This window comes from Zalophus californianus, chromosome 1 (genome assembly GCF_009762305.2).
Source record: "Zalophus californianus isolate mZalCal1 chromosome 1, mZalCal1.pri.v2, whole genome shotgun sequence".
In the NCBI taxonomy this organism is placed as follows: domain Eukaryota; kingdom Metazoa; phylum Chordata; class Mammalia; order Carnivora; family Otariidae; genus Zalophus; species Zalophus californianus.
Window position 1 is genome coordinate 197,649,509 of NC_045595.1, and position 26,032 is coordinate 197,675,540.

The 26,032-nt window shown below is 41.0% G+C and overlaps 1 protein-coding gene and 1 long non-coding RNA gene across 8 annotated transcripts in view; one reads left to right on the top strand and one right to left on the bottom strand.

Moving 5' to 3' along the window:
* Positions 1–15,227, bottom strand: part of LOC113916785 (amyloid beta precursor protein) — a 263,295-nt gene extending 248,068 nt beyond the window's left edge. For 4 of the 7 annotated variants that reach the window (XM_027583756.2, XM_027583755.2, XM_027583753.2 and 1 more), the window contains exon 1: positions 15,027–15,226. In XM_027583756.2, the coding sequence (XP_027439557.1) occupies positions 15,027–15,083 (57 nt within the window). In that variant the 5' untranslated portion in view covers positions 15,084–15,226. Of the gene's footprint in view, positions 1–15,026 lie in introns of all 7 variants that reach the window. The other 3 variants (XM_027583751.2, XM_027583750.2, XM_027583754.2) reach the window with 2 other exon arrangements.
* Positions 15,228–15,343: 116 nt separating this feature from the next.
* Positions 15,344–26,032, top strand: part of LOC113916788 — a 48,002-nt gene continuing 37,313 nt past the window's right edge. Inside the window, exon 1 of the long non-coding RNA XR_003518029.2 lies at positions 15,344–15,509. This is a non-coding gene — a long non-coding RNA (uncharacterized LOC113916788). The remainder of the gene's footprint in view (positions 15,510–26,032) is intronic.

A 26,032-nucleotide genomic window follows, 5' to 3' on the forward strand; every position in this document is an offset into this window, starting at 1 on the left:
CACTCTTCCACAATCTACAACATCCAGGCTGATAAATATTTTAGAAAAATAACCTCTAACTCTCAAAGTTCACCCACCATGCATTTTCGTATTGTAAAACAAATACTTTACAGCAATGATCCCAGGAGCACACCCATCTCCTGCCTTCGCCAACCCACCCTGCCATGCAGAAAGCTTTCCACATTTACTTACATTATGCAAATAACATGCCAGGAGTGCGCTGGGCTTCAGTTGTCAAGAAATAGCATACTTTTAAGTATAATTGGGTAAGAACTATGGACACACACAGGCAGCCTTCCAAAGAATAAAAGAAGAAAAAGGAAGGCTTAACCCCATTGTTACCAGGAAGAGACATCATATACACAACAAAACATTTATAACAATGCCTTGTCGATCTTTCCCTTCAGTGGGCAGCTGACATCTCAATCAGTGCTCAGAGTCACATGCCCTGAATCCGAGAGGATCCCCCCAATTCCTAGTCCAACAGCGCGACACCAAAAAAGGTCTAGATGTATCTGGCAATTTTATTTACCCTGACCGAAAACGGAGTTTTATCCAGATTGGAGCAAACCTTCTTGAGTGGGCAAGATTTTAAGGCTCCTGGTTCAATACTTAACTGGCAGCAACCACCTAACATTTGGGAGACATACTGAAGTAGTCACAGCAACATGGAACAGAAAAAGGAAGAATCAGGGTGATGAAAAAGAGACCAAAAGTCGGAGGACAGGGATTGGGCTCTGATACCAAGCAACCCAAGGTTTCTAGACTTGTTTCTTCATCGGTAAAATGAGGGAACTTAAAAAGGGCTTCTGGATACTACCTGCTCCCATACCTGATTCTTTTTCCAGACAGCAGCAGGGTGAGTTGGCCCTTCTAATGCGGCTGCACTGTCCAATATGGTAGCCACTAGCCACATGTGGCTATTGAGTACTTCAAATATGGCAGGTCTGAGCTAAAATATGCTCTACGGATTAAATTCTGAAGACATAAAGTGAAAAAAAAGAATGTAATATATTTCATTAATAATTTTTATACCGACCATATGTTGAAATATTTTGGATCTTTCGAGTTCAGTGAAACATACTAAAACTACTATCACCTACCACACTTTTACTCTCTTACGTGGCTACTAGGAAATTTTGAATTACATCTGTGATCCCATTATACTTTTACTGGACAGCTTTGCTGTAGAGTTAGCCTTGAGCATTAAGTGAAGGCCAGGGGAACTGTGAGATGAAATGACACCAAGAGAGCACCAGGATGGAACATTACCATTCCCTGCTTCTTCACCATTAAGACTTGGGAATTATTGTTTCCACAGGCACTTATAGCCTGTTTTTGCCATCTCCTTTGAGTTAAATATATAAAGTGATGATTCAGTCTACTTCATAAAGATGATCACAATCTTTTTTTAAAACTTACACCTGCCTTTACAGAAGCAACTATAATGAACTTGCACAGAAGAACTACATTTTATTGTTATCCAACCAGAAATTTTCCCACTAATTTTGGTGATCTGTATCAATTTATTTAATGTATTTTAAATGATCAGAGTAGAGTCATTTCTAGAGAGCTTGTTTACTTAGAGATACAACAGGCTATGAACAAACTTAATAAAATATTTATACGATTCAGGTAAATTAAGAATCTCCATCAAGAAAACTCAAGTGTTCTTCTCAGAACATATTCCTGGACTGCCAACTTCTTCAGTGAGGTGTTCTTCAACAAAGGCGTATGTCTAACTGCCTGCAAAATAAACTGCCAACTATTTAAAGTCAATAAAACCAGCAATAGTCCCTAACTCTGCAATCCAGAGCCAACTAAAGGCAAACCCATTTCAGACTGGGCTTAAAGTATGGCCAGTTACTATGTCAAGTATTTTCAGCTATATAAAAACAGAACAGAATCCAGCATAAAATGCATGTCCTTTGGTGAAATTACTTTTTCAAATTCCACAAACTATTTATGACCATTATAAAATTATGCTGGAATTAAAGATCATGATTTCCTCATATTTTCAATTTCTATCCACCCTACCATAATTTAAAAAAATTTTCAAACTTATATAATTACCACCTTCTCTTTTTAGGAGGAAAGAAAAAGTATCAATTTCAAAATATGGCCAGGGTACCATAGAGAAATATACATTCAAACACACAAAGGCTACTCTTTCTGATTCTCATGATCAATCAATACTATTCCCGATACATACAAATTATTGTCTGTTTTTCTGAATACAGTCTCTAGAACTTAGAAGATAAAATATTTCCTTGATAAGATACTTCAAAATAAAAACAAAATCAATGCCCAGATTTAAGATGACCAATCTTGAACGATGCTTTTGATTACTCTTAAAGACAATCAAGGGGGCTCCTGGGTGGCTCAGTTGTTACGCGTCTGCCTTCGGCTGAGGTCACGATCCGGGGGTCCTGGGATCAAGCCCCGCATCGGGCTCCCTGCTCTGCGGGAAGCCTGCTTCTCCCTCTTCCACTCTCCCTGCTTGTGTTCCCTCTCTCGCCGTGTCTCTCTCTTTCAGATAAATAAAATCTTAAAAAAAAAAAAAAAGACAATCAAGGGTTCAAAAAGAAAGAATGCAGAAAATAAAACCAAGAGTAGTTGTAGGGGAACCTTGATATTTTAGACGTTTCCTTAAGATAGAACCATGTACCATATATAAAACTCTTAGGACATACATATTTTTTTAAAGATTTTATTTATTTGTTTGACAGAGAGAGACACAGCAAGAGAGGGAACACAAGCAGGGGGAGTGGGAGAGGGAGAAGCAGGCTTCCCGCTGAGCAGGGAGCCCGATGTGGGGCTCGATCCCAGGCCCATGGGACTATGACCTGAGCAGAAGGCAGACGCGTAACAACTGAGCCACCCAGGTGGCCCTGTATTAGGACATATATTAAATACATCTTCGGGTGCTGTTAAATACCTACTATAAAACCTCAAACACTCCCTAACATGAACAATTATGTCTAGTCTGCTCAGGACTCTAGGGTTTTCCCACATCTTTATTTCATTACATACTTTCTGATAAGTATCTTCATTTGGCCACTTTTAGAGTAACTGAATAAAAAAAGAGATAAGGAAGTAAGACGAATTTTAAAATGGCAGTTCCATTTTTACTCATGTAAATATATTAAGGTTTATTTTTCTCTTTTCCACAGATTGTTCCATTCTGTTTTAATAACACAGGTGTGCACAAACATATCTGAAAGGCTGTGTAGCTGTGAAAAAAAGCTGAACATGGTAGACAAATCTAGCTCAAGAGGTTCTCAGTATCATGCTCTTTTCTAAAAACCTCAAAGCTTGTTTTATTTGCTATTCCTTTCAAAGAACAAGCACCACAGGGTTGCTTTAGGGAAGTCTCTAGATCAAATGAAAGACAGTTTACCAACAGGGACAGTAAACTGACTTGAGCATGCCCTGCTCAAGTGCCCTGCCATGACTTTCCAAAGAGCCACTGGAATTCTCTATTCTTCCATCACCCTGACTGGAAGGGTTTCCCAGGAACATAAGTCTAAACCACCTTGGGTACAAATGGCCAGAGTGAAGTCTCAGCTCTTGGGTGTTCCTGCCATAAAAATAAAAAAGCATTCCCCATCTCCTCCTCCATTCTTAAAGATGTGCTTCCTGTGTGGTTAGCCGACAGACAAGAAGTGGGCAAATCCCAAAAACCTACTCTAATTGCTCACAGAGAATCTTTCCTTTGGTTTGATTCAGAATGTTTATGAATCTACCCATTTTCCTCTACATCCCTTGTACTGTATTCCCTGCACACTCCAGAATGGCAGCTATTTGCCACCCAATATCCTGTCCTCTCCTTATTCCATAAGAGAAGAATCTAGCACGTATTCCTGGTGGCAATATTCCAGTCAATATACTACATGCACCGGCCTCCCTTGCAGTTAGGTGCTACCACCTTGCTAATGGGATAAAGCAGATACTGACAAGGACTTCAGCAAAGGCTCCTAAACGTAACTGAACCACAGTCACCAATGGCTTCCCCCATTTTAGGAACATCTAAAAATAACCCCACTGCCAAGAAAATGAAGTTCGAACTCATCAAAGCATCTAAAGCTGTTAATCTCCTACCATCCCCACACCATCTTTCCCACCCACATTCCTAAGTCTTCCTCTTTTGAACCTTTACACCTGCACTATTCCTTCTGTCTGGAAGTCCTTACCATGCCCCAGAGTTAAGCCCCGCTCATCCCTGAAACCTGGTTTAAATATTGCCTGCCTCTGCTATGAAGACTTTGTACGTTCCCCTGCGGGAGCCTTCAGCGTACGGGGCCTAATTCTTTCTGCATCTCTTTCTTCCCCTATCAGGCTGCAAAATCCTTCAAGGCACAAGCTCAGTTACTTCTTTGTTTACTCACAGCCCCACAAAGATTATAGTGCTTCTGTCACCAATGAAACACAGAAGGCATCCAGTACATGCCCGTAAAATGAATGATGTTTTCAAACTTCCAGGAGAAAAGGGGAGAGAAATGCAGTACAATGAACTGATAATAATAAAAAAGCATAACTCCAAACTGGTGTATCACAGAACTCAATTACAACCGCCCTGAGAAAATTTGGAATAGGGACAAAACACATGAACACATAATTCAAATATCCAATTAAACATCCTGCATTAAACCTTCCCCTCATCTGCTAGAAGAATCAATCAATAGGCTTGGGTTTGTGTTCAGTGCTCCACTTCTGAGATGAATGAGCAAGCAAGCAATGAGGTTATGTGTCAGAATTTTTAAAAAGCATCAATAATTTAACAATGGTAATAAGCCCGTAGAATAATATTTTAACCAATGTCTTTTTTTTCCCCCCTCCGGGGGGGAAATTATGTTAAAATTTCTTTCTAATCTCCTAATCAGCTATTTATGAAATCAATCAATACAACTAAAAACACATACATGTTAAGAAATACTCCCAAAAAACTGAATACTTCCCATCGGTGCCCTTACAACATGACCAAAATTTCACAATTATAAAATTCACCGTGATAAAAATTTAATCTTTGAGTCCAGCTCACAAAGTGATGTGAAATATTCAAATTGCAAATATAGACAAGAAATTGGCTGGAAACAAAGCGCTTCCTGTCTTGCTCACTGAAGTATGTCCTCCCTGCCCCCCAGTCTTTGTCCCACCTGTCTGGAATGGCCATGCTGATAAATTACTCAGTTCCTAGGTCCCGGGACTCGCAACTGTCTTAAGAACGTCTCTATCCAGCAGCCTCGCTCCTACTGTTTGGGCCTTCCAGTCATGTGGCCACCTTTCGAGGACTCCCTCCTCTCATACTTCACTGAACAAGTATGCGGTGACTTCAAAACTGCAATTTTGTCACAAATGTGCTCTTGCAAGTGGAGCCCTTCGCATTCCTCAAGCTAACAGCAATATGTAAACTGCCTTCACATTCCAACGTCCCATCAGTTAGCCAAGAACGTTCCCCCACACAAAACAACTGGAGGATTTTAAAATATAGTTCACTGTTATTGGATTTAAATTTTCTGGACTCTGGGGTGTAAGAGGATTTAACAGTTGACATATAACATTAAAAATAAGCCTGAGAAAAAACACTAGAAAGATACAAGGCTAATCATAATGACCTCAATTAGATTTTTAATGCCTGTCAAGTTAATAAACATATAGTGGCATGGCATCAAGCCCGTGAACTTGAATAGTATAATTCTTTTAGAGAATAGAAGTAACAGAACTCAATTTTTGTCTTAAAGGGCCAATTCCAATCCTGGCTCACACAAAAGTAAATACTAGCTGTCAAAAAGCAAAAAAAGCAGCAAACAGAAAAGACAATGATAATGAAATTTTCATTTTGATGGCCACTCAATTTAATTCCAATACACAAATCTTATTCAAACAAAATCATTTCTTGCCACCCTCAATTAAAACTGTCCCAATCAATCTCAGGATTGACAAAGCATTTCAAGAACGAGACACTTTTTGCTTGGTCAACTGATTTCTGAAATAAAGAGTTGCAAATGACTGAACATTAAGTTATTGACAGCATTTATGAAACCTTTTCACAATAAAACGTTTCAGAAAGGGCTGAAAAAATAAATCTTATTTAAAAGGCTTTAATTTTCCCTCAACACTTGTAGTGAAGGGTCATTCACAATTTTTTAGACGCAAGTTAATTCAAATGTCAAGAATTAAACACATTGATTCTTTATCACCACAATATAAAATTTCTAGAGTACTCACTGAAAATATTTATCAAATATTTAGTAAATACTAAATGCAGTGGTAGTGATGAAACAGGTATAGTAGGGATGCCTGGGTGACTCAGTCAGTTAAGCGTCTGCCTTTGGCCCAGGTCATGATCCCAAGGTCCTGGGATCAAGCCCCACATCCGGCTCACTGCTCAATGGGGAGCCTGCTTCTCCCTCTGCCTGCCGCTTCCCCTGCTTGTGCTCTCTCTCTGACAAATAAGTAAATAAATCTTTAAAAAAATATAAATATGCTTTAAAAAAGAAAAAGAAACAGGTATAGTAAACTGTGATCACAACCAGGATTAATTTTTCTACGTGACCATTGTTTTTAATTATTTAGCTACTCTAAAGTAGATCCCCGTCCCCAGTTTTTCTTCCACATCCTGGTGAATATGTATTTCTCTCCCCCAAATATCTAAGTTTACATTTGTATAGTGACAAGATCAGAGACCTTTCCTGATATCACATAAAAGATTACCCCAGAACTACTTCCACATAGCATTCCCTGATACCCCTTACCCAACTTAATTTTTTCCTGGTCCCCTACTGTGTCCTATTTATTTTATTTTATTTTATTTTATTCACTATACTGTAAGCTCCCTTAAGGGCAGGAGACTCAGAAATATTTGTTAAATGAAAAAGTGCATTTTCCTTTGCTAGCGGTGCCCTTAAAAATCTGTCTCTCTGCGTATGTAAAAAAAAAAAAGCTATTAACTTTTCTATAAAAACTTTAATTTTAAATTGTGAATAAATTTAATATGTAAGTATCTGTGAATAAATTATTCTTAGAATGATCAATCTGCAATACTTGCAAGTTTCTATGGGAGTTTCTTAAGAACTCATCGCTTATATTTTCAAATCAATATGCTGTGCTGACAAAACTGTATTTGTTTAAACAAGCCATAATAAGCAATTAAGAGCATCAGTATGGGAAAGATTTGATCTCAAATATCAATTTTCATGATACATTTTAATGTTAGTGTCTGAAAAGTTTGCTAAGATTTCAAAAAATTTGTGTCAGTTTTAAAGGTTCAACCTTCAGGGCGCCTGGGTGGCTCAGGGGGTTAGGTGTCTAACTCTTGATTTCTGCTCAGGTCACAATCTCAGGGTCGTGAGACTGAGCCGCATCGGGCTCTGTGTTGGGTGTGGAACCTGCTTAGGATTCTCTCTCCCTCATCCATGTCCCTCCCCGCTTGCATGCTCCCTCTCTCTCTCAAAAAGTAAAAATAAAAAATAAATAAATAAATAAATAAATAAAGGTTCAACCTTCAAAGCAAATGAGGATACTTCTTTTTTGAAAGACAAAAAAAAAAATCAATAAATATGGTTAAGATAGCACATTGTCTATCTTTATCATGTGTGCCTATAAATTCCATTATAAAATAACTGAGTAACGTTATGTATAAAAACAGTAACTATGCTTATGAAAATTCATCCAATAGTAAGGGCAGATATAAAAAGTTCCTTTTTGGACTAATCAAGCCTTAATAGACAATACTACTTTATTTTTGATTAAAACTAAAACTTAAATTGCCTCATTAATTTTATAGTAATTAAGTACATGCAGACATGGAAACATTGAACAAAGGAGTTTGTGGTCACTGGGGGGTGAGGGGTCAGATCCAAGGTACACAAATATACCACAAGGGTGGGAATAAATCTCTTGTGTTTCTTCCTGCAAAGTTTCTCCACATGGTCAAAATATATTAGTCATTAAAGGTTTGAAATTTAACAAAGACACAAGAGTAATAATGCATTTCTTCATGTAACACAGATGACTTTTCTTGATATACCAGATTTCTTATTCTCATTAAGTAGTCTTCAAGGCCAAAAAAGTAATTTATCACTCTCTATCATCTCGGATGACTTCCTAATATTCTTCAAGGAAGACACGATGTGGGTTTTTATGGAAGCAAACTGAGAGCACAGGACAAATTGTTAGATTCTCTAAGAAAGAGAATTAGGCCAAGAACAATTTCATATCAACAAAATTAATCCTCCCCCCAACCCCGGCCAAAAGAGTAACTTTTCTTGCTCAAACAAAAATTTCTCAGCTAAAAATCATTTGAACCCAGAAAGAAAAAGTAAAGAGAAAGACCATCTGGAAATTCAAAGATACAAACACTGTTTGGGGATCCATCAGTCATAAGACCTTAAAAATTCTAGAATTCGTTCATCTACAAAACATGCTTATTGTTTTTTTCCCTTTTCTGAAACATTCATCTTGCTTATGCCTTGTCCCTGCTCATTGACACTATACATAGGATGAGGGTGCCATCTCACTCATTTCTCACTGGATCTACTCTGAGCAGGATGTTTATTCCAAACATGGCTACATAATTACATTCTCCTACTTGAACCCACTTTTTTTGATTGAGTAGGACCAAAGATAAATACAAAGTTGGTATTAACAAAAACCCACACAGATTCCTTGGTACTTTGCTTATGGATTCTTCCATGTGTTAATCATTCCTCAACCTCAGTAACACCAATTTTGTGTACTCTCAAATATCCTTAGCCTAATTTTGAAATGGAGATTGAAAACCTCTTATTTTATAATAAACAAACTATGCTGATTTTTCAGAGTATGCTTTTAATTAAGCAGATCACCATAAAGTTTTATAAGATGTGCTAGCCATCATCTGATAATATAATTCATTTTATTTTATTTTAAAAACTATTTCTTCTAGAAATGCTGCATCCTCAAGCAGTCTTTTTGGTTTCCTTGTACTCTGGTGAAGATCATTTCACACCTCCATTTTAAGCCAAAAATCTTTTGCTGGCATTTGAAATCTTCCATTTTGGCCTTGATGGGCAAACTGGTTTATTTATTTTTTTAGAGGAGATTTTGCTAAAAACTAAAACTAGCTTGTTCATAGGTCCTTGCCCATAGCTGATAATCAACTAATAGCACAGTTAATAATCAAGCCAGTATACAAACTTGCTCAATATCAGACAAATGTGGCAAGCTGCCCACATGCATACATTCAAAATAGGGTCTTTCCATTTGTATAAAAACTGCTTATGCTTTAACTTTTCATTGAACACAAATTATCTTAATGTTTTACAAAAAAGTCAACTGAAATATAAAATATATGTATTTGGTGAATGAAATTTTAAAATGTAGTCTAAAAATTTTATCTGTAGTTTGTCATTTTAAAATTTAAATCAAATTCATTTGTTTTTTAGAAAACTGTCAATTTCCTGCAATAATCTTAGCTGGTCAGTTAAGTGCAGTAGTCAATAAGTCAAACATCATATAGATGTGTTTTTTTGTTTTACCTTTCAACCATATGTGACTTAAATATATCCATTCTACATCATCATCATCACATACAGTAGTAACTAACACACAGTGCCTATAAGGTACCATCATATTATATACATTAAGTCATATACTGTTCCAAGCATTTTACATATATATGTTTATACACACAGACACACACATATATCCCCATTTTACAAAGAAAAAAACTGAGGTATGGAGCTAGCCCACAGTCAATAGCTCAAAAGGGACAGAGCCAAGATTTAAGCCCAGGCAATCCTGCCCTCGTCCAGGGTCTTGATCAGTGTGAGATGTTACCTTCCTTGAACACGTGAGAATCTAAAAGATCACATATTGCCTGCCTAACATCACACTGGTATTGTAACGAATACTGTAAGTGTGGCAACAATTTCACTACTTTCCATAGGAGCTGGGTTTTTAAAAACCTCTCATCTTCCCCATTTCAAGCACTACCTTCTTTCATAAAATACTATAATCCTAGCAAAGTTCAAGCTAAACACCGTACTATAGGTTTCTTAAAAAAATGTAGCCAAACTAAATGTAAGCTCCTTACTGCAGCTAAAATTTCATACATGTGAACCTGAGTCCTCTGTCTCCACCCACTTGAAACAGTCAGCTAACTAATCTATCAAGCATCACATTTTCATAGAACTATTTATTGATGAACATGTCCGAGGATTTTTTTTAAAAATGAATTACAGTTGACCCTCGAACAAGGGTTTGAACTGTGTGGGTCCACTTATCAGACTTTTTCTGTTAAATACAGTACAGTACTGTAAATGTACTTTCTCTTCCTTATGATTTGCCTAATATCTTCTTTTCTCTAGCTTCCTTTCTTGTAAGAATACAGTACATAATGCACATAACATACAAACTATGTGTCAACCAACTATACTATTGGTAAGACTTCCACAGTACTATACTTATACCAATACAATCAGTGTTAGTACTGTACCTTATTTCTAGAGCAGTCATTCCAACCCTATTTCTGGTGGACTTCTCCTTCTAAAAAGGTACCAGTAATGCCTATCTATTAATCAGGATTACTCTGAAGAGGAAAAAACACAGAATATTTTTTTCAAAGAAAAATACTAGTGTCCTCATGGAAATGGTTATTTCTTAAGCTATCCATATTACACTGAAGAAATAGTCACTTAACATTTTCCCCTTCACTATGGTTTTCATTTGCGAATTCAGTTTGAAGGCTTAGGTACTGCTGGCTTTATTTTTTTTTTTAAGAATAACAATAACATATTAAGAAATAAACATTTTGATTAAACTTGCTACTCAGTCAGGGGGCATTCTTATTCCTTCACCTGAACTTCCTCTGCCTGCCACCTCTCCAGCTCCCCCCAGCCCCTCCTCATGACGGTGTCTCTGTATATTGGCTCTGAGACACAGGGTGACAGCACGTCCAAAGATTTGCAGGAGGCGGTATTTAGCATCAATCCCCACTCCATACATCTGTATCTGGGAGCCCACTGTGAGATGGAAACCATTTTACAATAAAGTAGAACACGGAGACATAGAAACTACCAGCAAAAAACAAAACATAACATTTTATTTTCCCACCCTCCTCCCGGTGGCCCAGTGAATCACTTTTATCGTCATGTACTCACTCCCTCAGTCAAGCTCCTACTGAGGACGCGGTAGCAAAGCCCTTAGATCTTGCTTTGGGCCCCTTCCCCCTCAACTCCTTATTCTGAAGCCCCAACTCAGAGTGCACCCTGCCCCTCCCTTTCGGTCTCAGCTTCAGCTTCTGTCACAGTTCATGAACATAAACTTATAATGATTTGTTTCTTGTCTGTCTTCCCAACAGACTGGAAGCCTCATGAACGAAAAGATAGTCACAGTATTTTCAGAGCTGTGGACAGGGTTTGGCCCAAAAAGAGAATCAGTAGAACTGTCCGGAATGAACAGATGGAGGGTTTAAGAAAATCAAACCCCACATTTGCTGCACCTATGCCCTCAGGGTGTGTGTGTGTGTGTGTGTATGTGTGTGTCTGGGAGGGGAAAGGTTGGGAGAGGTCTGATTTACACTCCCTTCCCCAGACCGGGGTACAACGCTGGCTGGAAATGAACTACCAGGAAATTCTCTAGGATTATCTCATCTCATTGTTCCTTATTCCTTGAATATAGATGTCTACACTGTACGGCTTTTACTCAGTAAACCACTTAATCTGTACTTTCCTCTTGGTCTTTAACACTTTCTATTTCCTATTTAGTCTGCAAACTTCCTGTGAGCAGGGGAATGCAGCCAAATTAAACCTTCCAACCTGGAACCTGACGTTTAAAGTACGTTCATAAGGTTTATTTTTGCGTTTTTGACATAATGAAGCAGAGATTAAAGAAGGACTATATTAAAGATGCTTTATAAGTCTCTTAAGGTAATCTATGTCCCCACCCAGATCCAGTTTGCAGGAATGGAATGTACATTTCTACTGAATTTTATTGCACTTCTTCAGTGACAATTTAGAGACCACATGAAAGGCATATAATAGCTATGCTTATTTCTGGAAAGACTGACAACCTTCATCTTCATACAAATATCTATACAGAAGTCTCCAGTATACCATAAACAGTAACGTAAAAATGAGCCTCCAGCAACAAGGAGAAAGCCTTATCCACAGGATAACCTCTCTGTTTTCCTTCAAACCATTATTCAGTGGACCACATTATTTCTTTTGTACTGTTTTCAATCAGTCATTCCCAACTTAACCTTGTAATCTATTTAGTTGCGTGTTCCTTTTGCCTTTCCCAATCAGAACCAGGGGTCATTATTCAATCTGAAATACTTCTCTGCAGTACTAATAGCCTCCCAAGTGCCATCAGGCGTCTCTGCTGGTTAGGGTGACAAGAGAGAAGCTTTTGTGCCGTGCTGGTTGTCATGACTTCCCGTTGATTAGCAAGAAACAGTGACTCCTTATAGATCACGATCAAACCTGGGCTCCACGATTCTGCGTACAAATGTCTACTTTTCGGGCAGTACTAGTCAGTATGAGTAGGAATCTATAATCTGTGAATTAGCACCATCGTCAAAGCAAATCAATGTTTCTAGGTTAAACCCTCCTGTTTAGGTTAAACCCCTCAAAACAGTAAACTCAAATTTAAAGGAGCAAGTTTAAATAAATGTTAGAGCCCTTTAATTTCATACTCTATCAGTACACCAGGCAAATTCATCAACTCAGGTAATAACCCCTAAAGTGGTGGCCCCATTATCATTGTCCTTATTCATTTTTTAGAGCCACCTGTGGTGGCCCTATTTTCTAAGCCGTACAAAAGGCACTCAACTCATAATTACATCTTTCAGTGGACACAGATATAGCTGAATAATGCCCCTCAAACCTCATTAGAGTGAATTGCTCACCCTTCCTTCCACCAATGCTTTGCAAAATGGACTAATCTGCATTTCACCTCCACTATTTGAAGGAAGTGGCAATAACAAGTAAAAATGTCCAAAAGAATGGCAGAAAGCGAAGAAATGCACACAGGCCAAAAAATAAATCTGAGCCATATTTGCCTACATGCTGCCTCTTTTTATACAGAAAAAAGAAAAAAACAACAGTGGTCAAAAATGTTAAATATTTACATTTTGGCAAAAACTTCAAATATAAAGGTTATGATATGCTTTTAATTACTTTGTGTATCTTTTAGTGTGTAGGAAGACAATCAGGAAAATAAATGAAATACTTGTAGGAATAAATTTAAGTAACCGGAGGAAAAAAGAATCCCCTTAATTAAATGCATTTTTAAAAAATAGGGAAAACTAAATGCTTTGCCTCTTGCATCAATCTGTTTTAACCAGTCTCAGGGTGATTTCTGAGCCACTTACAGGTAAAAGAAGGGAAAAAAGTTCAATGACCTTGCAAATTAGGGACTAAAAAACTGTTGTGGTGTGATAATATGCATAGCCTCCGTGTAATTACAGAAAGACACTGGTATGGGAAATGCTTTTTTGGAAAAGGAGGAAAACAAATTGGAAAAACTGGGAGAGACTGCAAATGGGAAGATACCAAATGGAAACCCAAAGGATGCGAAATACAAGCTCTTCTGCCCCAAGTGTCCACGCAAACAACTTCTTAGCATCTTTAGGTAAAAAGAAAGATAAGTCGTTTTGCACAGGCGTTAGCTGAATGTTCGAGAGTTGGATGAATGGAGAAGACTTGTTATACACCTAGCGGTGGGTGGATTTCACCAGGCTGCAGCCTCCACACCGCTTTTCTTTGCTGCACTGCAGAGGCGCCATCTTCTCCGTCTTAATCTTCACTCAATTCAATCCTTTTATCTGCACCCTAAAAAAAAAGACCCTGAGGACCCTCCCCAGCCGCTCGCGCCCCCAGGGGGGCTAAACCAGACGGCCCGGCGCTGCCAGGGAAGAGGCCGCGCCTTAATCAGACAAACGCCTCCTTTGATGCACAGGAGGGGAGAGCTCGTGCCTCCCCACCACCCGCCACTGCCCTTACCAGACGCACACCCCACTGTCCGCATATTTCTCCCCAAGGACTTTCCAGCCCAGCACAGAATTTGCAAACCTCGTAGGTGATGGGGGGTGGTTGCAGAGGGGCCCCGAGGCTCCGCCACAGCGGCCCCAGCAGCGCCCCAGCCCCCTCCGGGACAGACGCGCAGCGCCGGGAAGGGAGTCGGGCGGGAGCCGCGGTGGCTCACAGACCAAGGCGGCTGGCTCAGCCACCGCGCCCCGGGCTGGCGAGGGCGGGGTGTCGCGGCTTTTGTTCCCGGGAACCGTCTCCCTCCCCGGAAGAAGCTAAAGGTGCGGAGCGAACGCCAGGGCCGTCCAGGCTTGGGGAAGGTGCGAGGTGGCCGTGGGTCTCCGACCCCTCCCATCTCTCTCAACTTACACAAAAGGGAGACGCAAAATGTACAAAGTTTGCCTGCGGAAGGTGGTGCGTGACCCCGATGGGGTCGCACTGAGGCGGCCGCAGCGAGCAGCCGCCAAAGGGAAAGAGCAGAAGGTCCGGGAGGGAAGGGGTGGTGGGGTTGAGAAGGGAAGGTGAAACGGGGCGGAAAAGGCAAAGGGAAGGGGGGTGCTTCCCGAGCTGTCCCGCCTCCTCCTCCCCAGGGCCCCAGAGAAGGAAGGGCAGCGACAGGATCCAGGGACGCTGCGTTTTCGGTTTTCCCCACGTGCTCCCTCCCCCTTCCCCCCATCTGGAAGTCTCTCGCCTCTCCCGGCCCCCGCCCGCGAGGCTAGGGACTGAGTCAGGGTCCTAGCTCAGGATCGCCTCCACCCCTCCTCGCCCCCAACCGGCGCGGATCGGGGAGCTCGACGCCTCGCCAGCTCCCTCTCCGCCGGCCGGGGCGCCAGTCCCCGGAGCAGGGCTGGGCCGGAGGCGCGGATGCGCAGGGCGCCTGCAAGCGGGGGCGTGGGACGTGGAGGGAAGACGGGTTCCCTGGACTGCCCCCGGCTTTTTCGGATTAAAGACTTGGGGGAATCGGGTTCCCACCGTATTTCGCCCCCCCCGCCCCCAATTCCGAGGCGCGGCACCCACCTCCAACGCCAGAGCCGTCCAGGAGGCCAGTAGGACCAGTGCCAAAGCGGGCAGCATCGCGACCCTGCGCGGGGCACCGAGTGCGCTGCTGTGCGAGTGGGATCCGCCGCGCCCTTGCTCTGCCGGTGCCGCCGCCGTCTCCGGTGGCCCCGCGCTCGCGCCGCTCCGGCTGCTCGCTCCGGCTGCTCTCTCCTGCCGCTGCCGAGGAAACTGACGGAGCTGGAGCGCGGCGGCTGAGCTCGGAGCCGGGCGAGTCAGCTGATCCAGCCCACCCCGTTCGGCACCCGAGAGAGACCCCTAGCGGAGCCGCCGGGGAGCTGCGCGCGCTCGGGCCGGCAGGGGCCCGCGCCCCCGGCGCCCACAGGTGCTGCGTCCTCGCCTTCTCCGCGCCCCACGCGCCGCCCCGGCCGCCGGCCCCCCGGGCTCCGCAAGCGAGAGGGAGAGTCTGGAGCCGGGAGCGGGACGGTGCAGGATCAGGGAAAGGTGAGTCGTAGGACGTTTGGGCTCCAGAAAAGTCGGGAGCGCTCCCCGCTCGTTCCCGTGAGCTTGACTCATCCGACCCTGCAGGCCTCTCTGGGATGTCGTATAAAGGGCTGCTGCTGGGGTGCGTTTTTATCCGCATTTCGTTTTTTGCCTTGGTTTGGTGGGGGTGGGGAGGCGTTTCTGGAAGAGAATAGGAATGAGACAAGCTTAAAGGAAATAGGAATTTCTTTGCTTGTTGAGAGAGTAAAAGCCTCATTTTTTTTTTCGTCAAAAACATCCAGGAGCAACCTGGAATGTCTATCTTTAGAACGAACCAAAGGAGAAAGGCACCGGACCTGGCGGAGAAGGAGGCGACCTATTTACTTCTCCTTGAAGGAAGGGTTTAAAAAAAAAAAAAAAAGTTTTGCTTATTTGTTGGGTGCTTTTGGTTTTTGTTTTGGGAAGGGGATGGTTAGCCAGGATTTTTTTTTTTTTTTTTAATCAGGCAGGGTTGTAATATACATCCGAGATGAGAGTGAAGTGAAAGTTCAGAGGGAAGAGATTTGGAGAGATGATTCCTGTTCGACCTCCATAATTAAGAACTCCTGACCTCAAACTCTGTCCTTATTCGTCATTGTGTCTGTCCTAAATTACAGAAATGAAACTGCTGGGAACCCACTTTCTCCTAGATTAAACACAAACCATCCAATTCCCCGGCTAGTGTTTAGCTGGGCTAGAATGGTCTAGAACTGCCCAGCTGTATTCCCTGCTCTTAACCTGAAGGAACTTTAGTCACTAAGCCACCGTCCACTGTGGTGCTAGTGGGAGGGAATGAAACCACAGCCTCTGGCCTATTGGGATCAAGGCTCAGCCAGGAGGATGCTGACTTCCCTCCTGAGAAGTCAGCATTCCTCTGCCCCTCCCCTAACTGTTGTCTTCTGTCGTTCCCCCCTCAAGGCATCCAATCCTAACCCTTGGGCTACTTTTTTCCTTGTTCTTTGAGTGTCCTTAAAAAATAATAGCAAATAGTTGTTATAGGGTAATATTTGTTTACATGCTTTATGTTCTATACTTCCTACAAAAGCCAGTGAGGCCCTTCCTATTATTCCTGATTATAAGATAGGAAGCTGAAGCTAAGCAAATACCAACAGCAAATAACAGCACACATTTATTCACCAAGCCAATTCCCTCCATCCTAGGTTTGTATGAACAATTGAAGGCATTTGAATGCAAAAAGGAGTATAACTCCAAGATGGGGAGGGAGCAGGGCCAGCTACAAATTGTGCAAGGTCCACTGCAAAATGAAAAGGTGGAACCCTTTGTTCTAAAATTAAATATTTTATTTTTTAAAAGATTTATTTGACATAAAGAGAGGAGAGAGAGAGAGCACAGCAGGGGGATTGGGAGAGGAAGAAGCAGGCTCCCTGCTGAACAGGGAGCCCTGTGCTGGGCTGGACCCACTGAGCCACCCAGGCACCCCCAAAATTAAATATTCAAGGTGGCGACAGCAGAATGTTAAACCAATCATGGGACTCCTTCTGAACACTGGGCCCTGTGTCATGCAGAATGTATGCCCAGGAAGCAATTTTTAAGAGTAAGGGACTTTTATTAAGCACAAATAAAAAAATATAGAGGTGAAGTTATAATCTATAAAAATAAAAGTTCTTAGATTTAGCATTTTCTCTTTCCCCTGTTGAAATTCACAGCACTCACACATTCCTTGGACAAGATGTTCCCCAAGGAAAGATGATTAGCTCCTGACTGTGTCAGAATGATGGACATTCTTTACATTTTCTCCTGTTCTGTCACCACTCCGAGATGCTGATGGCTTTTACTTTTCAACCACTATCTCTGTTCTGCATTTAATGCCATTTCCTGCCCTGAGGTGTCTTCTGGGTCCCCTGAGCAGGAAATACAAGAACATCCCTAGCTAGAAGAACACTGCAGAACTGTGGATGGGAATGACCACCCATTGGCAGGACGCTCCACACCAGCATTCCTAGTAGAGGCTTCAATGCCTCAGTTTGTGAGAGGTTCCATAGCTCTTCAGACAATGCATTCTGTCTTTGGGCTCTAGGATTACTAGAAAGTTCTTGCCCCATTGAAAGCCCATATTCCTTTCCTTTAACTTCCCACTTAGGTGCCCTTTTTGTATCCCCATGACCAAGCAACTAGTCTTTTCCACACCAGAGAAATTTATTTTCTCACAATCCTGGAATCTAAAAGACCACAATCAGGCTCTCGGTAGGGTTGGTTTTCCCTGTGATGGCACTGTGACACACCTGAGAGTGTCACATGCCCCTTAACCGTCTTCCTTTCTAGAACTTCATGCCGATTCCTCCTTGTAGACCAGAAGTAGATCTTGAGTTGTATTCTGTCTTATCTCTCTCGACCTTCTCAATGACTAAAGGGCATTATTACTTCCTTGTCTTCACTGCAGCCTTCAGTATCTACAGAACTCGAACCTGTAAATAGCATTCAAGCTTTTCATCATAAAGTATTTTCTCCCAATGATGAGTGCAGTTTTTCACATAGTAAGATATTTTTTTTCTTTCTAACGGATAGACATAAACTTTTAAATGAATAATTAGCACTTAACTTACCTGCACTTGACTACACCTGTGTAACAGAACTGCCTGTTGGCAGAGGATGAGACATTTCACCTGCCCTTTTTCTTCAGTTACTACTTCATTCATGGGCCTTTACTTCACTATGGCATCCACGAAGTGTTCATCTATCTTCAAACAATGCAGTACTTCTAAAATGAGTTCTTCCCTGCAATCACTTACACAAAACTACTTCAGAGGGTAGGCGTCAGGTTCAAGTAAGTCATACTTTACAAATGGACTTGGTGTAATTCAGTAGTAACTCAGTGGGACAACAAAATCAAATATTTAACTGGGCACCATTATTGGCGCTGACTTGCATAACTTGTTTGAAGAATGGTGGTAATTTCAAGTTTCCCACAAGGACTAATTTAACAGAATATTGCCTTATCTTATTGAATAAAAAGGGGAAAAAACAAAAAAGAATAGGCCATGCATGCCAATCTGAGGGATAGGAAGTGTAGAAAGTCAATCCAGTAGCAGGAGGATTTAATGGAGACTGTACAAAAATAACACCGATTTGTTTCTTCAGAGAATTTTAATAGGGCAGCAATATGCAAGGGTGGAAAAGGGCTCAGACTTTGAGACATCTTGATGACTACCCATCAGTTTCAGTAATAGTTATGGAAGCTGCCAGAGCCTCCATCGCTGAACATCCTCCCTCATCAGGTGGTATAGTGCCCAACTCAGTGCCTAACACAGTGCCTGACTGACAATAGAAATCAGTTCTCTTTTTTTGAGAGAACAGGAATTCACATTAGCTGTCACTTAGTGACCAGGATAGTCCTACTGTGACCTTGCATCGACCTTGCCAGGGGCTGTCAGCACAGTAGCTGTCAACCCAGTGTTACTTAGGTGGGTCCCTAAGTAATACGTTGCCAATAAAAGTCCCAAATTTGTGATGATTTACTTTAAAAATAAATAAGTAAATGAGAGCAGATTCAAGGTGACTTTTTTATCAGCCTACTCATTTGTATTCCAATATGCTTTCTTGAGTGGGAGAGAAAGGGATGGAGCTGTAGAATTAAGTGATATGTGAAGAACCGGGCAAAACCTTGACTGTTCCCAAGGGCATGTCACAGGTATGTGAAAGATATGCATCCTGTTTGCAGATAGAAAGGGCTGGAAAGGCTACTTGCCAGAGGCGCTGAGAGTCTTTCACAGGGCTGGTCCCTCCTGCAGAATGGAGGATCACGCCACGTGGTGAAGAGGAGTTACTCCCAGCGCAGCTGCCAGAAGCCCCAGCTTGCCATGGCCTGGGGCCATTGCCAACACTCTGCAGGGTGACAGACTTTGAGGCTGAGGGATGTTCTGCTGTAAGGTAATGAGGCCCTCTTTGTCTCCACACAAATCATACTTAGGATTGTCCTTTCAGTTCACCTCTTTAAGGAGAGAGGAGTTCTAGAGTCTTTGATGAGTAACTCAACTTTCAAAATCCTAGCGAAGACGGTAGCCAGAGAAGTGTTACCTAACCCTAAAATGATTGGGAAAATTCCACGCAGATATGCTTTAAGTATTCACGAACACCTTTTATAAATAAACAACATCCTGAATGACAAAGCACACAAACCGACTAACAAATAAATAAAAGCTTCATAGGCATTCAGTATATAACTTTTGTCCCTAAGCAAACACCTGACTTTGCTGTATCTACCAGATGTCCCATGTGATATTTATTCCCGTTAAAGTAAATAGAACTCCTGGGAATGAAAGTGTTTAGCATTGGTGGATCAATCAAATATTTGTACACTTCCTCTGTGGGAAGGATAAAAACCTGATACATTCACTCCCTTTAAAGAGCTTAAGTTTATGTGAGAAAAATATTTGGGGAGGAAAAAGGCATAGTGAATGGTGACTATAGTTAACAATACTGCATTGTATACTTGAAAGTTGCTAAGAGAGTAGATCTTAAAAGTTCTCATCACAAAGGGGCACCTGGATGGTTCAATTGGTTAAGCATTTGGCTCTTAATATCAGTTCAGGTGTTGGTCTCCGGGTCATGAGCTCACGCTGGGCATGGAGCCTACCTAAAAAAAAAAAAAAAAAAGGAATTATGGTGATAGATGTTAACTGAACTTACTGTGGTAATGAGTTTCATATATATATATATATATATATATATGATCTCATTGTATACCTAATACTAATAACATTGTTATATGTTAATTACATCTCAACTTAAAAAAAATAAGCATAGTGGAAAACTTGTATCAGTAAGTACAACTTTGTGTAAAGTATTTTGTGTGTATGTATATGAATGCATCAAAAGAAAATTAGAATCATAAGCCTATAGCACTTGAAAGGGTTAATCAGGACATCAGGAAGAAGGTATTTTTGCAGGGAATTTGAAAATAACAATAAAAAGAAAAGAATGGGGAGCAAGAAGGAGGATATTCTAAGGAAGGACCATGTAAATACATCCAGAGTGTTCATGATGGGGCTGGTAATTGGGAGTTAGCTGTGGGGGGCACAGTTAATGTTTGAGGAGGTGAGGAATTTAGGTCAGATGGAATGGGCAGCAGTAGGCTAATACCTCTCATGACACAGGGTCCTAATCAATCTGACTTATTCTGACATTTCTAGAAAAAGTTCTGTCAGCGGGGAAGGTGTAGGGAAATTGGGAGGGTGAAAAAGTTGGAACTGATTGGGAAAAATAGGGAGAATTGCCAGAAGTGTCAGGTACCACCATGGATAGGATTTGTAAAAAGTTTGTGAAAAGACATGGTAGAACACTTCATTCCTGATAAGACTGAAGGATTGCTGTGTGCCAGGCTGAGGAATTTACACACAGGATCTCACTGAAGGCTTGTGAGTTGTGTTGGGTTTACCTCCCACGTCACAAATGAGGGGGGTGACCGGGGTGAACGGAACCAGAAAGGGGTGAAGGAGGAAGGATTTGTACCCTGTTCTGTCTCAACTGGACACCATTAATGACAATTTTTTTTTTTTTTTTTTTTTTTTTAGTGAGGGAAATGATACATTTGATTTTTAGTTTGTTTGGAGGTAGGAATCAGAAGTACATACGATAGGAAGGAACTTGAATATGGTCTGTGGAGACTGAAGGGTGGCGAGTGGGAGATAAATGTTGGCAATGTGATGGGACAGTTGTCTGTGATGACTGACGGCCTGTCCCCAGCCGAGGATCCAAGAATTATTCAGATGAAGTTACCATGATATCACAAAAAGCAGAGATGTCTCGTGTTTACTTGTAACAACCAACTCGTCACTTAGAGATGTGGTATCTGGGAGGTGAACCATAAATACTCCTGTGGATACAGTGTGAGAAGGACTTGAGTTATATTTCTGTCTCAAGGTTATTTTCCAATACATGAATGAGCTAGAATAAGGATTCTTGAAAAATGGGAAGAATAACGTCTTTTAGCACAATTTCCTAACTGTGTACTGGGTCAACCTTGTAGAGCAGTGTGTTACTAAGGGTTAAATACATATACAGAAATAGTTCTGTCATCAAAGAAGTTTGAGAAATATGCGGTTCAATAAAATTAAGCACATACCTTTATTTTAGAATGCCTGCCACCCTTTAAAATGCTGCCGGGTGGATTGAATTTTATAGCTCTTTGTACAGTGTCCTTCTCTCTCCCCGATTTTTGTTGACTGCATCAACTCCTGGGGCTAGGGTTGCCCCAAGCAAGTTTTAGGGAACTCTGCTTTGAAGGCATTTTAATGGACTCCTGGACTTTTTTTTTTTTTTAAGACCCTTGCAATAATGAAGGTTTAAAGTGTACATTTTTGTCAAAGTAGATGGGTTCTTTCCATTGAAAGGTGTTTCCACACATGACCTTCAAGATAGATTAATAAAGGACGAAAGTAGAAATAATAGGCTGACAGGCATTTTAAAGTAGGGCATAACAGATGCCATAAAAGGCATTCTGAAAGTTTAAAATAGGAGTTATAATGTGTGTTATATGGAAGAGACCAGTTTAGAGTCTTTGAATATCTATTACACACATATGCAAGTATAGGACCAGCATCTTCCCAGTTCCGGGGGGGGAATTGGACAGAATTCAATTCACATTTGAGCCTGCTTCTCTTTAAATTTCCTCATGTAAAAAGTATTGCTGATTTTACAAAGATACGCCTCAGGATAAAACTTGAGTTCACTGTACTGCATTTCATCTTCCTGGATAGAGGCCCTTAAGAAGTGGCCAGGACCTCTCCATCGATAAGTGAAGACTTCCAGGAAAGAGAATTGAAGGAGACAGCTGTTGGATTAATTTTAAGAAGGTTTTGCTGAAATTTCTCATAAAGAATACATGGAAAGTAAAGACATGAGAAATTATAGCTCTCTGGGTCAAAAAAGAAAGAAAGAAAGAAAACCACCTCTAAGTTCCCATAGTTTTTCTCTGTTAGTCTTTATGAAAAATTCATTTACTGCTAATGGTGTCAAGAGGTGCTGTCAGCCCTTGTTATTGTACCAAAAAGAAAAATAAAGAAAAGGTTTAGGGAGCCCTATCTAAAAAGGAATGTTGTCATTTCTATTTTCCAATGATCAAGTGAAAACAGATTCTGTTATCTAAACTTCACAGAGCTAAGGGCCCAATGACCACCTTGTTCCAGTGAGTTTGTGAAGCCTGGTAAGAGATTTATACTAAATAAAAAGGGGAACAAGGCAGGCCATTGCCTTTTGGAGAGGAAGAATAAAATAAGATGGAAATCAACAGGGAAAATGGTGAAAACACAAGTCTTGGTTTTTAGATGATTCTAGAGCCCTATTATTAACCGTGGCTTAAGTCTTAGAAAACTTCAAATTCAGTACTAATTTTGGCCTTTATAAGAAAACAAGTCATAGATTTGCTGAAACTCCATTGTAGCATTTTAGCCTCAACTCTTTGGGAGCTACTGGGAAATGTTTTTCTTTTTTTCCTGAGATTCTATCGACATTGTTTGGTGCTTCTCCCCCAAAATCTCTAAACAACTCCAACAGGCATATGCAGGTGATACCTAGAAAAAGGTAGACCAAGATATTAGAAACAGTTGGAGTAACTCAAGTCTTTAATACTGTCAATATTAGTCTCAATAATTCAACACCTAGACAACATGCACAAGAGATATTTTTTCAGCCAAGACCAAGGAGCTCTAGCATGCACAGGATGTGCCTTCCCTCATTAGGCGTGCTTCTTTTTGGAATTAGTCTTCAGCATTAATCATTCAGTGTAACCTTTAGTCTCCATGAACCAAAACACAGCACAACCTCGGGCTTTATCCGTCCCTTGGGATTGAGAAGCAGTACTGTGTGTAAGTAACAATTTCATCCTGATTTTTCAAGCTTGGAGCTCTCTCACCTTCCACACACTTGATAAAGAGATGTTGGATGGCTGGCCCTGAGGAACCTTATCTTTCATTTCTCTGGTGAGGGAGAATCTGATTTAACATGGTTTTCCTTTACTCTGAATATGCCAGGTGCTCCCCCCACCCATCTTGTAATATCCTGTGGCTGCCTCCACCCATTCATCTCCAGCTCTTTTCCAGTTCCTGTGAGTTGAAAAAGAACACAGAATTACAGTGTTTAGAACTGAAGCAGATGTTGTGCTCATGTAGGCCAAGCCTTTCTATGATGAGGACTCATTGGCAACCCAGAAAAGTGGGGTGACTTGCATCCAGTCCTCTGACTCTTTATGGGCAAAGCTTGGCCCTAGTCCCCCTGATTCTCATGCTCATTTCATCTCGTCTGGACATCTCATCAGACCTGAGTCATAAAAACAGTGGGGCACAGAGGCCAGCCATACTTTATGAAGTGGTGGTATTTTTCCTCATCCAAACTTGGCTTATCTTTCTAAAAACTTGGGAGTTGGAACCCAACTTGGAAATAACCTGTTTGATCCTCCCACGAATGTAGGTCTCTCACCTGCAATATTCTTGAGACAGTTATTTGGTGTCTGCTTTCTTATTTCCTGTTATTAGGAGCTCTCTTTGAGAAACATAAAAATTTCACTAGAATGTTTTTGTTGTTATATCGAGCTAAAAGTTAACCTTTTCTGTGACAAAGGAGGCAAGAATCTACAATGGGGAAAAGACAGTTTCTTCAACAAATGGTACTGGGAAAACTAGAAGCTACACACGAAAGAATGAAACTGGACAACTTTCTTACAACGTGCACAAAAATAAACTCAGAATGGATTAAAGACCTAAATGTGAGACTTGAAACCATATAAATCCTAGAAGAAAACATAGGCAATAATTTTTTTGACATTGGCAGTAGAAACATTTTTCTAGATCTGTCTCCTCAGGCAAGGGAAACAAAAGCAAAAATAAACTATTGGGATTACACCAAAATAAAATGTGCACAGTGAAGGAAACCCATCAACAAAATCACAAGGCAACCTACAAAGTGAGGGAAGATATTGCAAATTATATGTCCAATAAGGGATTAATATCCAAAATATATAAAGATCTTATATAGCTAAACACAAAAAGCACAAATAATCCAATTAAAAATGGGCAGAGAACCTGAATAGACATTTTTTTCAAAGAAGACATACCGATGGCCAGTAGACACATGAAAAGATGCTCAACATCACTACTCATCAGGGAAATGCAGATCAAAACCACAATGAGATATTACCTTACACCTGTCAGAATAGCCAAAATGAAAAAGACAAATAAGTGTTGACAAGGACATAGAGAAAAAGGAACACTCGTGCACTGTTGGTGAGAATGTAAATTGGTGCAGTCGCTGTGGACAACAGTATGGAGGTTCCTCAAAAGACTAAAACTAGAACTACCCTACAATCCAGAAATCACACTACTGGGTATTTACCCAAAGAAAATGAAAACACTAATTCAAAAAGATATGTGCACCCTTATGTTTATGCAGCATTATTTGTAATACCCAAGATATGAAAACCACCCCAGTGTCCATCTGTAGATGAATGGATAAAGAAGTGAAGAAGACTCTCAAATACAGAGAACAAACTGATGGTTGCCAGAGGGGAGGTGTGTGAGGGCTGGGTAAAAAAGATAAAGGAGATTAAGAGTACATTTATCGTGATGAGCACTGAGAAAGGTATAGGAATGTTAAATCTTTATGCTGTACACTGAAACTAATAGAATGCTGTATGTTAATTATACATCAATAATAAATTAATTAATTAATTAAAAAAATTTACCTTCTCTTTACTTCTGGTTTTTACCCCTAATTCTGCCATGTAGAGTAAAGCTAAATGCAGAGAGTGACTCCACTTTCATCCACAGGACACCCCTTCAGAAGTTTTAAAACACCTATCCAGTGTTCCCTTAGGCCTCCTTTTTCTTCTCCAACCTCACATCTGATTTTCTGAACTGTGGCCTATAGGCTCTAGCTGCCAGATCCCCTTGGTGACTAGTGATCACGTTACTGGACAGCGCCAACATAGAATATTTTGATCATCACAGAACGTTCTGTTGGACAGCCTGAGTTATAGTAATGGGGAAAGCGATAACAATGGGGAAAGAATATATATGGACAGACAGGCAGGCCAGGTGGGGTAGAGGCAGCGGAGGGAGTTTGTGGAAGGTTGTTACTAATTTCTTCCACGTTTTCACTTAACTAGACAGCAATGTCATGGGCTGAGCATGAGGATGGAGGGGAAGAATATTTCTCTCAGGAGAGAAAGGTAGTGCATGGACAAGGGGAAAATGGTAGGATTGCCAGATAGCTTAAATCCACTTTAGGTCAGTCTTCACAGAGAGCAGTCAGCATGCTGTGTGTTTTTCGCCAGCCATGTTCACTAGCATGATGTGGAGTTGGAGTAGGTGGGACATTGACACTGGCTTAATGGGTGGTTCTCAATCCCAGTTGCACATTAGGATCACTTGGGTGAGCTACTGAAACATTCAGAAGCTTTATCCCTACAGCAGAGATTCTGACGGTACATTCTGAAAATGAGGCCTGGGCATTGATTTATTTAAAATTCCCAGCATGATTCTAATGCACAGACG